General features: G+C 46.4%; 1 protein-coding gene across 1 annotated transcript in view; it reads right to left on the bottom strand.

Moving 5' to 3' along the window:
* Ubr5 (ubiquitin protein ligase E3 component n-recognin 5) overlaps positions 1-16,952 on the bottom strand; it is a 107,466-nt gene that overhangs the window by 80,249 nt on the left and 10,265 nt on the right. Inside the window, exons 3-6 of the mRNA XM_010612128.3 lie at positions 6,834-6,878; positions 5,962-6,043; positions 5,591-5,667; positions 3,973-4,092 (exon numbers count right to left, since the gene is read on the bottom strand). Coding sequence (XP_010610430.1) covers positions 3,973-4,092; positions 5,591-5,667; positions 5,962-6,043; positions 6,834-6,878 — 324 coding nt within the window. The remainder of the gene's footprint in view (positions 1-3,972; positions 4,093-5,590; positions 5,668-5,961; positions 6,044-6,833; positions 6,879-16,952) is intronic.

Below are 16,952 nucleotides of genomic sequence, written 5' to 3'. Positions count from 1 at the left end.
AAAAAAAAAAAAAAAAAAAAAGCCAAAGGGGTTCACTGAAAGCACCTTACATTGGGCTGAGGATTTAGCTCGGTGGTTCCATTGCCTGCTTCACAAACACAAGGACCCGAGTTTGATCCCTGGTACCAAGAAGAAAAAAAAAAAAGTACCCTACATTTAAGAAACAAAATTAATACCACGATTTCCTTTACAGTAGAATAAAAAAGAATACAATGCTTAGGACTAACCCTAACCAAATCAAGACTCACACAATGTCAAGTTAAGGAGATGATGGCCCTGCAAGCTCATTGGATGGGAGGACAGGACACCACTAATAACAAGTCCACTACCCAAAGCATGTGCACAGTCAACATAATCCTATCAAAATCTCAACAGCACTATTTTTAAAAAACAGAAAAACTCACCCTAAAATTCACATGGAATCTTGCCCCGCCCCCCGTGCCTAAAGTAGTCTGAGAAAAGGACCAAAATGGAAGATACACCCTTTGATTTCAAAGCTCGTACCAAGGCCACAAAAATCAAAGCAACATAGTTCAGCATGATGACAAACAGACCAGTAGAACAAGGGACCAAAAGCAGGGCCTCAAGCAGACAAGCAGTGACAAGGTACTAAGACCACAGAATGGAAGACAGGGGTGCTGGGAATCCTGGATACACACATGGAAAAGACGCAAGCCGGACCCCTGTCTCACACTCAGGACAAAAAGGAGCTCTTGGGGGCTGCAGCTCAGTGGCAGAACACTTTCCTGACACACATGGGGCCCTGCGTTCAATCCCCAGCTCACCAAAATCGATAATACAGAACTCAAAATCAGTCAAAGACTCCCACGCAACACTTACAACTCCAAAGATCCTAGAAGGAACACAGAGCACAGCTTCACAACATTAAACTGGGCAGTGACCTCTAGGACTCGACCCCTTCCTAGCACAGTCACAAGAACAGATATGGACCAAAAGGACTACATCAACCTCCAAAACTCTTCTACAGGAAAGGACACAATTAACAAAGAGAGAAACAACCGAACAAATGGGGGAAAGTATTTGTAAATCAGGTATTTAGTAAAGGGTTAATATCCAGAGTGGATAAAGAACTTCAACTCAGCCCAGCATGACAGAACATGCTAATAATAATCCCAGCACTCCTGAAAGCTGAGACAGGAAGACCACAAAAGCTCAAACACAGCATAGGAGGGGCTAGGGATTTGGCTCAGTGGTTCCGACGTCTGCCTCGCAAGGGCAAAGTCCCGAGTTTGATCCCCGGTACCAAAACAAAAAACAAGAAGAACCCACAGTGTGGGCTACTGAACGAGACCCTATCTCAAAATTAAAAATAAAAAAGGGCTTGGGATGTAGCTCAATGTGAAGCCCCTGGACTCAGTCCTCTCTACAGCCAAAAGTCAGTAAATAAATAAAATTAGATCTACCACAAGATCCTGCAATCACGTTTCCAGGTTTACGCCCAAAAGAAATGGGGCTGGGGTGCACTTCTCTAGCACACACAGGCCCTGGATCCAAGCCCAGTACCACAAAGGAGGGAAAGCGGTGTCAAAGCAAGACCTGTGCAGTAAGTCCACAGCAGAACCACTCACAGTGATGAGTGGTGGAGCAGCCCAGGACTTAGAGCAGGGAGAAAGGGGTTACACGATGTGGTACACAAGAGAATACTAGGCAGCCCTCAAAACAAAAGGGAAACCTTCGCCTGCCACAGCACGGAGAAGTCAGGACATTACGCCAACCAAAGTAAGTGACGAGATGCTTATGAGGCAGTCACAGTCACAGAAAAGAACGGAGGCTGCCTCAAGACTGGGGAGAAGAGAGCAGAGCTGCTTAACAAGCTTCATGTCTGCAAGATGGAGAAGCCCATTTCACAACATTGTCTGTACACATGGCTAGGAGAGTGAATCTCATTTATGCCTTTCAACCACAATTTAAATAAAAATTTTAATTTTACTAAGCAACAGAAATTAATATAGGATTAATAAACATATTCAAAACCACTGTTCTATCAGAATCTATACTTCACAGTCTCCTATAAGTTAGAAAAACCAAGTCCAGTAGAACCACTCTTAAGCAATTACTACACATTCAAAAGCTATGTCTTTTTCTTCTTTTTTTTTTGGCAGTACTGGGGATAGAACTCAGGGTCTTGCACTTGTGAGGCAGGTGCAGGGCAAATGAGCTCAATCTCCAGCCATAAAAGCTATGTCTATTATTTCAACCTGAAATGAGGGGATCCACACTGAAGACCCTACCAAGATGTGATGAGAGGGTCTGCTTGGACGGCACGTGTTTAAGCCTCTTGTCTGTGCCTAATTACAGCTGTCCCAGTCTGGATAACAAAGGACACGGCCAGTGGAGACAAAGCAGTGATGTGTTATTTCCACCAAGAAATGCACACCATTTGCCCCCAAGCAAACAGTGCTAGAAACCTGATCAGACACGGGACAGGGCCCGAGAACCAGGCCACATCCCCCTTCCACCTGGCACTCGCTCATACAGCTTCTCTACCCACTGGCCAGCGAGCTACAGGTCAGGACCTCAGACTGAGCAAACAATGCTGCGACAGAGTTAGCGAGGCCACATTAGCGTACAGCTCTTCTTTATAATAAAGTGAGCTATGTAAGTTTTAATTTTAACTAAAAACAACACTAAGGAAACCTTTACAAAGAAATCTGTAGCACCCAACCTGCCACTGAAAGAATAGCTATACTTTCCTAAAAATGACCAAAATAAATGACTGCCTCTCAGTAAGCCATGCTGCTGGGAACTGAAAGGACACCACCATCCTGAGAGCAGAGCAGCTCCTGACTGGAGACCGGAAGCCTAGGTGCACGTCTGTGCTGCAGGAGCACCTCCCAGGTTCTCCAGTCCATGTTCTTTTGTTTTGTTTTGTTTTGTTTTGAGACAGGGTCTCACTATGTAGTTGAGACTGACCTGGAACTCACTATATAGCCCAGGCTGGTCTCAAACTCACAATAATCCTCCTGCCTCAGCCTCCCAAGTGCTGGGATTACAGGCATGCGCCACTACACCCGACTTCCAATCCATGTTATAAACTGCAGACTTCCTTCAAGTTTATTTCAATCAGTACAAACATAGGAAAACAAAACTGTAAAAATCAAGGAAAAAGAAAACTATATTGAAACCCAAATAAAGTTTTAACTATATAATTTCTTTATTTCCAAATGACCCGATCACAGTTTCACCACCAACAATCAGGAAATTTGTACTTACACTTGACAGACGGCTGCAAACCCAAATAAAAGTGAACGGGTGGCGCAGCCCACTGAGGTAGTGAGCACACACAGCCTGTGAAGTTGAGGTAGGAGAAAGCTCACAGATGGGCTGGGGCCAGAGGCTCAAAACACTCCGGATTCACTCTGCACATCAGCCCCACGCTGCACCAGCTCAAGCTTGAGCCCTGATCACTGCGTCCCCTGTGCACGCACTTTACTAACAAAGTCCTAACTGCCCCTGGTCTGCTTCAGTCGTCACGTCACACCTTATCATAACCACTCACAACCCGAGCTCCACTCACAGAGAAGACAAAGCAAGGTCCTGAGTTCAATCCCCGGTACTAAGGGAAGAAAAGTACAGAAAGAATCCAGGTACAACGTGAGGGAAAGCTCTGGCCTGGAATCTGTATGCAGTTTCTTTAGTTAGACAATATAAAATCTCTAGATAAAACAGTCCAAGAGTTGAGTATCTAGTTTAAAACTAGAAACTACTACCAGATTTGGATACCAGAAAAGAAATAATTTTTTCTTTAAAAGACAAGAATAAGACACAAGCGATGCCCAAAGATGGAATCATCTAAAATTGTAAATGACCCACTTGGGACAAGAGACACAGTAAACACAGCGAGCTGCTGGGGGGTCGGGCGCCAAGATTGGGCGGTGTGGGTGATTTTTACCTTGCCCTCCACCCCCAGGAGCCAGGTGAGCCTCCCAGAGGTGACAGCCCACAACTTACCCCAGGGTGTTGCCTGCCAGCCGGCCCAGAGTCTCAGACCCTGAGAGAAACCATGGGGAGTCACTTGTCCTGCCAGGCCTCGAGGTCCTCCCCGCTCCCGAGTTGCTGTTCAATTTTGACCTTGGAAAAAACAAGAGACAGGAGAATCACTGAGGTCCCATCTGCTGAGAACACAGCGGGAATCCAGGCTGACTAGAGACTCTGAAGACCCAGAGACTGAAAGTGCCTCAAATACGGTCTTCACACCCAAGAGCAAGCCCCTCAGCTGCGTGTGGTGGCCCATGCTACTCTGTGAGGCTAAAACAGGAGGACCGCAGCTTGAGTCTAACTTGACAACTCATTGCCTCCGTGAGGCTCTATCTTAAAAAGTGAAAAGGGCTGGGGATACTGCTCCGTGAGTAGGCCCGGGTTCCATCCCTATCCTGGGGAAAAGAAGGAAAACACAAACTTAACAACTTGTGGCCTTGTAACAACCCATCATTCTGCCCCAACCTTCCTGTTTTTGAGACAGTGTCTTGCTATGTAGTTCCGGCTGGCCTCTGCCTCCTGTGCTACCATGCCCAGCACATTCTGGCTGTAACTGAAGCTAAACTGCATACCATATATAGATTTCTTATATGGTTTTCTTTGCACACTTCTCTAGAATTCTTTCTATGTCCTGTAAGTCTAAAGGACCAAAATGTTTAAGACCCATTTTGCTTTCAAATTCAGTTAGCTGACTTAAAATTTAAGAGAAAATCATTATATGTAAAATCAAACCCCAGACATGGTAGAACACGCCTGTAATCCCAACACAAAGGAGGATGAGGGAGGAGGATCATTTTGAGTTTGAGGCCAGCCTGAGCTACCTAGTGAGCTCAAGGCCATCTCAAAAAACCAAAAAATAGGGCCAGGGATTTAGCTCAGTCATCCTGCCGCCTGCCACAAGTGGAAGGCCTTGAGTTCAATCCCTGGTACCTAAATAAATAAATAAAATCATTTCAGTTGAAAACCAGATCTGACTTGGGACCTACAAAAACAGTGTAATATTCTCCTGGAAACCTAGTTCTGTTAAGTGAGAACTAACTCCTCTGCTACTTTTAATGTTAGTGTGTTACCTGTAAACCACTGCTCACTTAAAAAGTAAGCCAGGTATGGTGGGGCACGCCTGTAATCCCAGCACTAGGGAGGCTGAGGCAAGAGGATCACTGTGAGTTAGAGACCAGCCTGGGTTACATAGTGAGTTCCAGATCAATCTCAACTCAACTACATAGTGAGACCCTATCTCAAAAAAACCTAAATAAATAAATAAATAAATGAATGAATGAATGAATGAATGAATGAATGAAATTTAAGACCCAACTACAAACTAACCATCTCACTGTGTGTTAAGCATCTGATTTCCTGCAGTGATTTTTTTTTTTTAAATCTGAGGGTTATCAGTGTCAAAGCATGTTTAATGCAATGGCTTCTCAAAGGTTGGTGTATCCTGAATTAAATACAAAAAGCAGGCTGCGTGCAGCTCCAAGGCAAAGGCACAAGCTCACTCCTCAGCACTGCAAACCCCTGCACACACACACACACACACACACACACACACACACACGCACACACACTTAAAAAGAGCAGGATGCCTTACCCATCGTTATTTTCAGGTTTACCCAATTCCAGTCTGTCTGGCTGTACTGAAAAACCAATCCTGCAAACTCTACCGTCCTATAAAGCAAAGAAATTCTCAAAGTAAAAACACGCATTAAAATGTGCATCCACTCAACAAGCTATCTCACAACTGACTGGGGTGAACTCGCTCCCACAGTGGCTGTGCCCAAGGGGACCATCTACACACACACACACAGAGGCAGGGCTCGGGTTCAGCTTGGAAGGCATGGACAGCGCAAGCCCTGGGCCAGGGAGGGCTGACACGCTAAGGGGAACGAGCGGAGCCGCTGTGTTCCTGGGGTACATGACTGCTTAGCTTTCAGTCTCCACACCTCAGAGGAAGTTCATTACCTCAAGAAGAAAGGCAGCATGATTTGGTCCCACCACACACTGTTTAATAGTGGCCTGCTCCAATACATTCAGAGGGGGGTGACTGGGAACAAACAGAAAAAGTAAGCAAAATTATTTTTCAAATAGTAAATACATTTTTTTTAAATCCCATTAATGAAAGAAAACATAACAGGCAAAGCCTATTCTTAAAAACTGAGTATCGGTTTCGAGGCTGGGGATTTAGCTCAGTGGTTCGGTGGCCTGCCTTGCAAGTGCAAAGACCCAAGTTTGATCCCCAGTACCAAAAAAAAAAAAAAAAAAAAAAAAACTGAGTATCAGGACCAGGGATTTAACTCAGTGGTGCCGCCACCTGCCTCAAAGGCAAAAAGTCCTGAGTTCGATTCCTGGTACCCCCCCCAAAAAAAACTGAGTATGTAGCTGAGTGTGGTGGCCCACTACTATAATCCCAGCACATAGAAGGCCAAGGCAGGAACTGCCAAGAGGCCAGCTTGGGCTCCACAGTGAGACCCACTCTCAAAAACACTACAAAGATAACATGTATGTTACCTACTTCATCACTACAGGTCCTTGGTATGCCAAATTGTTTAAAACTCAGTACAGATGTAAACTATAATTCAAATGAAGCCAAATGATAGAGCTGATGGCTTAAAATATTCTTAATCCAATCACATCATGTTAATCTTAATTATACTAAACTACCACCTATATGTGAGATCCTTTTCCTAATAAAGCAAAATCGCTTCTGTCAGAAGAAAATATCTTGAGCTGAGAATGTAGCTCAGTGGCATAGCATGTATGAGGCCCTGAGTTCAATCCTCAGCACCACAAAAGAAAAGGAAAATATCTAATTTAAAATATCTTAAAATTCTTACCTGTTTAAATTATATTTATTCAGTTTCTCTGAAACTTCCCGTAACCTTAAAAAGCAAAGAAAAAAATTTATAAACTACATGAAGAAATTCCTCTGTAAATAAAATACTTCTGACAGACACCTGTACTGTTATTTGGGTGATTTCCAACAGCAGTACTCAAAGCAACGGCAAAGGCAAGAAAGTTTTGTGCATTCTTCACTTCTGTTCCCAGAGGGTCACAAGCACATTCCGCCACTTCTGTCCCTCTCTACCCCAACAGTAACAATGACCCCGGCCACAGTAACCCATCTACAGACAAGCAAACCGGGTATCTAACCTTTCCCTAACCCTAACTGACAGGACAGCTGTTATTCAAGCCAAATGCCCGACGGAAACTCATTTTTAAAAACTGCTGCCCAGGCCAAGAGATACTTGACTACACATAGGATATCACGAAGTTAAAAATCCTTCAGAAGCCCAGCTGGGTGTGCACATCTGCTATCCCAGCTCTCGGGAGTCTGAGGCAAGAGGATTACGAGTTCGATACCAACCTGGCTGCATGATAGGGTCCTGTAAGAGAGAAAGAAAGGTTGTGTGGACAGATGGACAGACTTCAGAAGCACAGATCTGTTAAGAATTTAAAATAAAGGGTATAAAAAAACTCAAAAGCCTCACTGACTAAAGGTATAGTCTGCATTTCTTAAGGGACTCAGGACATGAAACTATACACACAAGAACAACATCCTTATTTATAAAGCAAGAAAAATATGAGCCTGCCCCATTTCTATAAACATCTTGCCAAGCCAGGAATGGTGGCACACAGCTGTAATCCCAGTACTTGGGAGGTTGAGGCAGGAGGATCCTGCAAGTTCAGGGCCAGCCTGAACTACACAGTGAGACTTTGTTTCAAAAAAACAAAACAAACAACAACAAAAAAAATCTTCTATTATAACACCCAAAGAGCTGCCTGATCTTTTAAAACTATTTCAGGATTCTTGTAAGCTAAGAATTGTAGAACACAATGGGGAAAAATGAGAACATCAAGTCACCTGGAAATTCCACTTTCCTTGGTTTTCTGCCACAGCAAAACACGGGAAACATTCACGTTTCTTTCACGTTAAGAAGCCCAAGTGCAATTCGAAAATGACCATGCCAACCATCCAAGAGCTAGGCACAAAGGCTGGAGACTTTGGGCAGCCAGAAGCACCCACCTTGAGGCTGAGCCTACACTCCGGGCCAGGCGGGCACGCTCACACGAACGTCTCATCAGCCTCCACACCCTCCCTCCTCAGGACAGGCTTGCTCCCCAGAACCACTTTGGACTTCACAAGCTTGGGGGTTCCAAAAAGCTTCCTTATGAGGGTCACATCTAACTAGTACTACAGTTAAAACCCAAAGGAATTATTTAATAATATAAAAGTAATAAGCTTTTTGCACACTGGCATAAATTATACTCCCATCAAAAATATTTTCCCAAAACATAAGAAAGGGGGCCTTCTGCAAACCTCTCTGTTATCAGCTCTGCTTTCGCAATGAAGCAGCACACAGGCTGTTCTGTCCACATGTGAACAGGGCTAGAAGGTGGCTTGGCCCGCACCCCCCGACACCAGGCACGGTGATGTGGACATACACAAAGAGCTGGCCCCACACAGACTAAGTGGAAAGGGAAGGAGCGTTTTATTTTATATTTTGAGACAAGGCCTCACTATGCTCAGCAAGGCCTCAAAATCCAAAATTCAGGTGTCTTTCCTGCCTCAGCCTTCCCTGTAGCTGGGATTACAGGCAGACACCACCATACTTGGCTGGAAGAAATAAGACCAACCCTTCCCAGGTAACTGACACTGACGTCACTGTGATGAAGCTGACGCTCCTCACACACAGCTCAGAGGGGCAGCACCCAGTCTCATGGAGATGGGGCAGAGATTCATGGGGCTCGAGTCCCATCTGCTGACGTCACGCCGGCCTACAGCATCAAACTGAGTCACCAGCACACAAGTCGCAAACTTTCTGAGAAGACTCAAATTTTTGCTTAAAAGAGCAAACACACCACCAGCAAGAAATGCCTTCAGGGGCTTTCAGAAGAGAGGTCACGCTTCACATAAGAGGGAAACAGGGAGAGGGAGGGATGCCAGGCCTAATCACCTAATGGACGAGGACACTATATGCCACAAACGTGACCCCATGAACAGTATCAACAGGAGCGAAGAGGGGAGAGGGAGGGGGAGAGGGAGAGGAAGGGGCTGAGAAAAAGCAGCAGGTGCCTTAGTACATGTGCGGGCTCCCCATGAGAACTGTAAAGTATGTGTACTACTGAAAACAAACAAAGGGCCAGTGACACCAGTTGTGGACGTCCACAGCGCCTGTTAGCTCTCTGAGCAAAATGGTTCCTGAGAGGAAAGCAGTTTGGCCTACAAACACCACTGCCGCCAGCGTTTTTCCCTCAGACTACATCCTCATCCAGGGAGTATGAGGGCGCCCAAGGAGCAGAGCACAGGCAAAGATGGAAGAAGGTTCCTCTGACTGGTCACCAGTGGACGCCAGATGATAATCACCCCACTGCAGCTGCTGCCGCTCCTTCCATCTGTGCTAAAAAGCCAGCATTTTATCCACTGCTGCTTCTGAACCAAGCAGGAATGTCAAAACAGAGCAATCCTAGCATTTGGAGAGGCTGAGGCAGGAGGATTGACAAGTTCAAGCCCAGACAGCAACTGAGGAACTTAATGAGAAGATCCTGACTCAAAAATATTTCAAGGGTTTTTAAGACTCCTGGCCAACACTTAAAAGCAGAAGATTTCCCCAAGAAACTCCATTTCTAGCTCCTGAACACTGAGATAGATCCAGCAAGGAAGTTTGTGCCCCGACCCCTCGCTGTGCAGGACGATGCCCCGCCTCACCAACATGCATGCTGGCCTCTGACTCCACACACAGCAGCAGGCAGCAACGGCACCTCATTCTTTCACACGTGGCCTGAGAACATCTAAACCAGCAGCTTAACTTCCCGCACTTAGGTTTGACCAGAGCCAACGGGCATCCAAACAGTCACACGAGCGCCCACCTTCATGGAGGGAAAGGCCCTTGGCAGCCCTCTGTGTCTCTGCTCACAGGAAGACTTCACTGTACTGAGGTGTGTTGGGGGGGTGTTTGTTTATTTGTTTTTGAGACAGGGCCCCACTATATAGCTAGGACTGACCTTCAACTTAGCAGGCTGGCCTCAAAGTCTCCACACTCCTCCCGCCTCAGCCTCCTGAGTGCATTCATCACCACTCCCTGCTTGGTGATTTTAAAAACCCAGTCTCATAATACTGGTCATGTAGCAGAACATGTAAAAAAAATTTTTTTTAAATGACTACCAAAAGAAAAGAAGAAAGCTGCATCTGCACTACCTTGAGGCAGGACAGGCCTAGAACTAAGACATATTGCTGTCCCGCAGTCATCCACTGGGGGTGTAGTTACTGAACATTTACTGAGTGTCAGTTCTGGTAGCTTAGAAAGCAATAAAACATGGTTCCTGCCTTCACTGAGTTTGTTGGGCAGTGAAGGAGTCACATTTCATCAAATCAGCAGAGCAGCATATGTGCGTGGAGGTCACAGGCAGCAGGAACATGGGGTTTCGGGGAACGCCTGGTTCTGCCTGGAGGCAGGGTGAGGTAAGGTCCCCTTGAAGCCAGCTGTGCACAAACAGTGCGCACAGCTGTACCACAAGGCTTGGGGCTGGATGAGTTTACAGGCGGCCAGTGCACAAGCTATAATGAAGGAGGAGCTGACAAGACAGGGAGGGAGATGTTACTAGAGATAGGAAGGGCATAGAGAGAAGAAATCTCTCAACGCATTACTCTCACTTTTTGAGAAAGAAACACAGAGCTGTCGGGAAATGGGAAGAAAATGCTCAGTATGCTCAGAGTCTAAAACGGGACCCAAGGGTTTCGGTGTTCAGCCCCACGGCCGCAGGCCCTGCCAAGAAGCCACACCATGGTGTGCTTCAGTGTGGCAGCAGAGGACACCACAGACCTATAATGTGACAATCACTTCAGAAATGTAGAACAGCGGTCTCCTTTGTTCACTGTGAGGCTCTCTTAGTAGGAATGCTGCACACTTCTTTCCCCCAACACTGATTTAATGTTGGTAACTAAAATGGTGCTGCACATTTTCAAGAAGAGGGTAACAGCATGAATCCCCAAATGAGTAGGGGTGGGGGGAACAAGAGAAAAAAGAATAGAAGGGAAAATGGAAACAAAGCTTTTGTAAATAAGTGGGGAACAGGGGTTGTTCGGAAAAGAAAGAAGGGAATGGAAAAGAAAGAAGCAAAATATATCACCTGCAAGTAAAAATTCTCTATGATGAATGTGATCATTATGCTTATCCAAAATGTACAAGTAAGGTTACTAAGGAAAGGGAAAAAAAGAGAGTTTAGGATACATTTGCAGATCTGCATGTCTAAGAATTTCCCGACTTAGCTGTCATTCCCTAGCTCCTCAGATTTCTGCCAGACGCTGGGATCAGATGGTCCAGATGAGCTTGGCAGCCAGTCCAAGCCAGAACCTGGTGAACGTGAGGCTGCATGTGGCGGGCCACGAGGCTGGACCTAGACCTCAGGGTCACCACAGAGGCAGCTCTTTCAGAGGTGTATCAGCGTGAGCAATGCTGCCAGACCTGTGAACGCCTGAGTTCACGGCCGGGCTGTGCTCAGCAGACCTGAAGCCTCAGAGCAGGGTAACAGGTGGCACCACAGTGAGGTGTGGTTCTGGGGTCTGGTGCGGCAGCTCAGGTGGAAAACTGAGCTGCCGGGGCCGCTCCTGGGCATCCAGTGGTGATGAGGTTTTTGGGCCGGTTTGTGACCTCCTAGATGACTTCCAATCTCCTGACAGAAGCGCTTCCATTACAATGGAGATGCAGTGCTCCCCTCAGGAGACACTGGGTTTGCAACAATCTCAGCACCTTGGCTGCACATGGCAGCTACTGTGAAGCAGGAAGGTTCGCTGCTCAGAATGAGGCTATGGCCTGGGGAGAAAGCCAGGTGTTCAAAGTCTGCCTGGGTGTGAAGTCTTCTCTGCCTGTCAATCAGCCCAGTTACTTTCTTGTACTTATGTTTCGCTTTGCATTAGAGAGATGATTAAGACAACTAATGCAGAAAGACCCCAGCTTTCTCCTCCCTCACCTCAACCCCTGCCACTTGGTCATTAAGTGAAGTGGTCACCAAATGAGGAGTTGCATCTAATATGTACATTACAACATTCAGAACAAAGAAATGGTCTAAGGAAACTCCGATGTGATGACTTTGCTTTTATTTGCATAACTCTTACATGAAGAATTGTAACATATTGACAATATAAAATATAGTTCTGTGCTAGAGTACCATCAGCAAAAATTACAATGCTGTATAAACAAGATGTTCTCAACAAAAAAAGACACTGAAGCTCTATTAATAAGATACACAGAGACATTAAAAGGGGGGGGTCGTAACTCCAAACAGTCATTGAATAGGTAGGTTGTCAAACGAGGATTATCTATATAGGAATTTCTAACCCTACTGTAGTCCAGATTAGGGAAAGATTATTTGTAGGTATAATGTGCAGAATGTTTCTTTCTAACCTGAATTTTCTCCTGTAGTTTAACAGATATCCTTCAAGTTTCAACCGAAACTCCTTTTAGAGGGAATAGATTAAAGTCTCACATTTGAAGCCAGGCATGGTGGCACATGCCAGTCATCCCAATGCTTGGGAGGCTGAGACAGGGGGATCGCTGTGAGTTTAAGGCCAGCCTCCACTACAAAATATATAAAAAACCAAAATATATAAAAATAGATATAAAATCACACCAAAGGAAAGTTATTTTGCAAAATAATCCCCTTTACCCCTCACCACCCCACGAATTCCATCAGAACTGTAATAGTAAGAGGGATCCTGTCAGCTCTGATGATCAGCCCAGACAGACAGGAAAACCACATGGCACTTCATAGCCCTGGGAGGCTCTCCAGCCTCTCCCTGCTCTGGTTTCTTCTAGACTACTGCTAGGGAATCATGCTGAGGGGGACCAAAAGGAAGTCGGAGGTGAGGGAAGGGGCAGCAGCAAGGGACAGAAAGCCTGCCGAGTGCAGACTGCCATCCTCAGTGCCTCAAATGACAACGAGAACAGGACCTGCGTTGCACCTTAACACACAAACTGCACCAGGTCTAGTCATGTGCTAAGAAATAGTATCTGATACTGAACCAAATGAGGATAATTAGACAATAATATACATATTAAATTCTGCTGACTTGGCTTGGCCAATCATCAGCATCACAACTCCCATGTAAAGGAAAAATCAGTGCTGGGCCGGTTCTGCTGATTCAACAAGAGAAGCCCCAGGTTTGAGCCCAGGTCTGCTTCTGTAACCTTAGCAACAGCGCCTAAACCCAGCCAGTCAGCAAAACCTCCTGGGAACATTTAAAAAGATGCATTCCTATGCTCTACACAAACGTACTAAATAGAAATCCAAAACAAAGAGGGGTCCCCATGACCTGTGCTCCAACTCAATAAATTCTGGTACAGGAGTGAGAGCTCTCTGGAAGGAATAACCTCAGTCCTGTGAGGAAAGGCAGGCAGGGAGACTGCCCTGCATGACAACAGACTTTTAGACCTCATTAACATAGAACCAGTGCAAACGCCTAAAATATCTCTAAGCCTCCAAAGTGATTCTGATGATCAGCAAGTGCAGGGCTCCCTACACTGCAACAAAAGGACCACATGCAGGGTAACCCAAAAAAGCCACAAGGTCAGTGGTCCATTTAGGTGACGCCCTCCAGCCCAGACTGCCCCTCAGAATGCACGGCCCACCAGCCCCCTAAAAGCCTCTGGTCAGCCCAGGCCTGCAGAAACCGGTTTAACTCTGCTGAATCCTGTGCCTCCCAAGCTGAACCAAACACAGAGTGCTTTCCTTTTTTTTTTTTTTGGTATCGGGAATTGAACTTGTGTGGCAGGTGGTAGAACACTGAGCTAAAAATCCCGGGGTTCCAAAGAGTGCTTTCTAGTAAAAGCCTGTGGAACCACAGGCCCCTGGTTTCAAATCTAAGTTTCCGAGATAGAACTCTCCCTACCCCAGAACCTGGAGAATAGTCAGTACCAGAGAACAGAAAGCCCCTCCTTTTAAAAGGGAGAGTGCGACAGTGACAAACTGCCTTTCTTATCTTTCCTCTCAAAACAAAAGTAATTATGCAGTGTTCTTATTGTTTAATCAACTGAACAGATTAAAAAGGTAAACAGCATAAGCAATCTCACTCTGCCTAAAGTTATGTTAGAAAATACAAACAGCTACAGATTATTTTTTAAACCCAAACAATATAGCAACAGCTTTTTATTCAAGTGGGAAGAGAGAGGAATTCAAAATCCCCTGCTTAAGGAGACAGGAGTGAATTTCAGGATGATTTCCCTTCCCTAGCAGAAGTAGACCTTGCTGGGTACCTCATTCCCATTAAGCCAGACCAAAGGAGCCAAACCTCAAACCACTCAACAGCCCACTGCTGACCAGAAGCAAAGACAAGTGTGAAAGGTGAGTCAATGAATCTCTGACATGTGCACCAAAGTCTTCCAAGTCTTGGGGTCAGTCAGGCATGGAAACCACGAGGGGTGGACAAGTGTCCTGGGCCACAGAGCTGGAATCAAAGACTCCACCCCTTTGAGTTTGACATCCAGAGAGGGGTAACACAGCTCCCGCAGCAAAGGCCACAGCCCAGGTCCATCTGCGCTAGGCTTCCATGATCCTCCAATGAAGGCTGCCACTTCTTCATCACACAGTAACTCAACTGGCAGCCCCAATTCAGTGTTTCTGACATCCCCTGCATCACTGTCTCCAAGACATGTAAGAAAAGAAGGAAAGAGACCCTTAAGTGGTCCAGGTGTGATGGAGAGCTCAGGTCGGGAAAGCATGGGAGGGACATCTCTACCTGAAATTTGCTGTTTTTCATGTGATTTTAACCCCTGGACATCACTGCCTGCCAGAAAAGTGCATGCACATTTCTCTGTGCTCCCACCATTGGGGAGCACCTGGCCACTTCCTCTCTTTACATCCTGCTGGACTTCGGAGAGGGGGAGACAGTGGGATGGAAAGCAGGGTGCATGCAACACTAACCTGACCCTGACTTGGGCCCCACCTGTCCCAGCAGTCACTAGGTCAGGGGAACCAGAGCTGGTGACACAGGCACCACACAAAGACTCCGACTCCGGGCTACCACATGGGGACACACACCCTGCCTGCCACTCAGTGACTGCTGACAGACATCGCCAAGGCTTGCTGGAACCCTCCACCTTCGGACCAGACTCCACTCTCCATGCCAGCCATGCTCCCTAAGCCAAAAGAGCCACTCCATGGCTGTGCCAACCCACACAAAGGGGCAGGGGAAAGAGCAGGCCAATGTTCTGAGTTAACAAGAACTTCTTGTGGTCCAGGAAGCTGCTCAAACCAGGGAGGTGGCACGGCGGCTGGACCAGAGGATGCAGGGACTCCACCATGCAGGTGTGGCATCAAAAGGCTATAGTCACAGCAACGAAACCACAAGACAAAGCCAAGTCACACGTGATCCACAGCAGGGACACGGAACGCAAGACTGGGTGCCAGCCCTGGCCCAGCTTTATTAGTGCAGATGCAGCTCCCAGCACACAATGCACACTCCCAGGTCCAAGGGGAGCTAGAACTGGGCCTCAGCTCGGCACTGGGGCACTGGCCCAGCTAGCAGGAGCCAGCTTCCATCTCAGAACCAAAACATTAGAAAAAAAGGCAAAAGGAAGAGGGAAGAGGGAAGGGAGTACAAGAAACCAGCAGTCTAATAGAGTAAAGAAAAGGGGTCAGGAAGTAGAACGTCTACGTATTCAAATGGATTTGCTTCAAAGCCAAAGATTATGAGAACAGAAAATAAGCATTGCCAGAGATACACACACACACACACACACACACACACACACACACACACGGTATATGATAACAAAAGCAACAACCCACCACACACCCAGTGCGCTTGAATCTGAACACTCCTCACACAAGGGCCTCAAACACATCCCAAGGAGGAACTGGAAGTGGAGGGGATGACTCCCATGAGCAGTTTAGTCTCCTCCACCAGAGCCTGGCAGGGCAAGCAAAATACTACTAGGATGGAGACTGCAAAGGAGCACAACAAGCTCCAGCTTAAGACTTTTTAAAAGCACATATCTGACCTCAGACTTAGCAGACAAGTAAAACCTTCAATTTGTAAAGACAACAGCAAACTACCAACTTTTCACTGTGCCAAGTAACTCAGAAAAGGCAACCAATTACTACTAATAATACTTTGTAAAAAGAACAATGTTTAAGTCAGAAGAGTAGGAAAGGTCATAATTTAAAATATTTCCCAATAATGGTGGAATGTGAAGACATTCCTAGAAACAATACCAGTAGAGAATTAGGTCTTAACACTTTTTGATCTCAGGAAAACACACACACAAATTTTTAAGCTTAACTTTGATTTCTTCGTGTAGCAGTCTCTTTGTTCCACCTGAGAACACAGAGTTAAGGGAGTCACCTGGAATACTCAATTAAGTGGGAGGGAGAAAGTGAGACAGAAGCATCTCTGTTCCTGTCAGAGGCCAAGTCACCAGGAAGCATCACCTGAATTCCCAGCGCACGGGGTCAGGGTGAGGGACCAGAGAAGTCACACACCTTACAGTACAGTGGGGACAGGAAGGGTGGAGACAGGATCACCACCTCTAGTCCAGGAAACAGAGACGTGGGGTGTGCTGGGATCACAGGCCTGTGTCACCATGCCCAGCCCAAATGACTGACTTTTAACCAAGTGTTAAAGCTCTCCACAACACCTGAGGACCCCAAGAAGAGCACTCTAAGAGCCTCTCCATGGACTGTGCTGCCACAGCCTGCTGGCCACAACGTGACTGCACAAATAAATAATAAGCCTGGCGTGGTGGCTCATGCTTGTGATCCCAGCACTCGGGAGTTTGAGACCAGCCTGGACTACATAGTGAGTTCAAAGCCAGCCTAAACTACAGTGAGATCCTGTATATAAAAAAGGGAAGGAAGCCGGGGATTTAGCTCAGCGGTTCGGTGGCCTGCCTTGCAAGCGCAAGGACCCGAGCTTGATCCCCGGTACCAAAAAAGAGGAGAGAGAGAGGGAGAGGGAG

The sequence above is a fragment of the Fukomys damarensis genome, unplaced genomic scaffold (genome assembly GCF_012274545.1).
Source record: "Fukomys damarensis isolate Sample0158 unplaced genomic scaffold, DMR_v1.0_HiC HiC_scaffold_5, whole genome shotgun sequence".
Lineage (NCBI taxonomy): Eukaryota > Metazoa > Chordata > Mammalia > Rodentia > Bathyergidae > Fukomys > Fukomys damarensis.
Note: the sequence above shows the minus strand (reverse complement) of the source record. Positions and strands in the feature narration are given on the sequence as shown.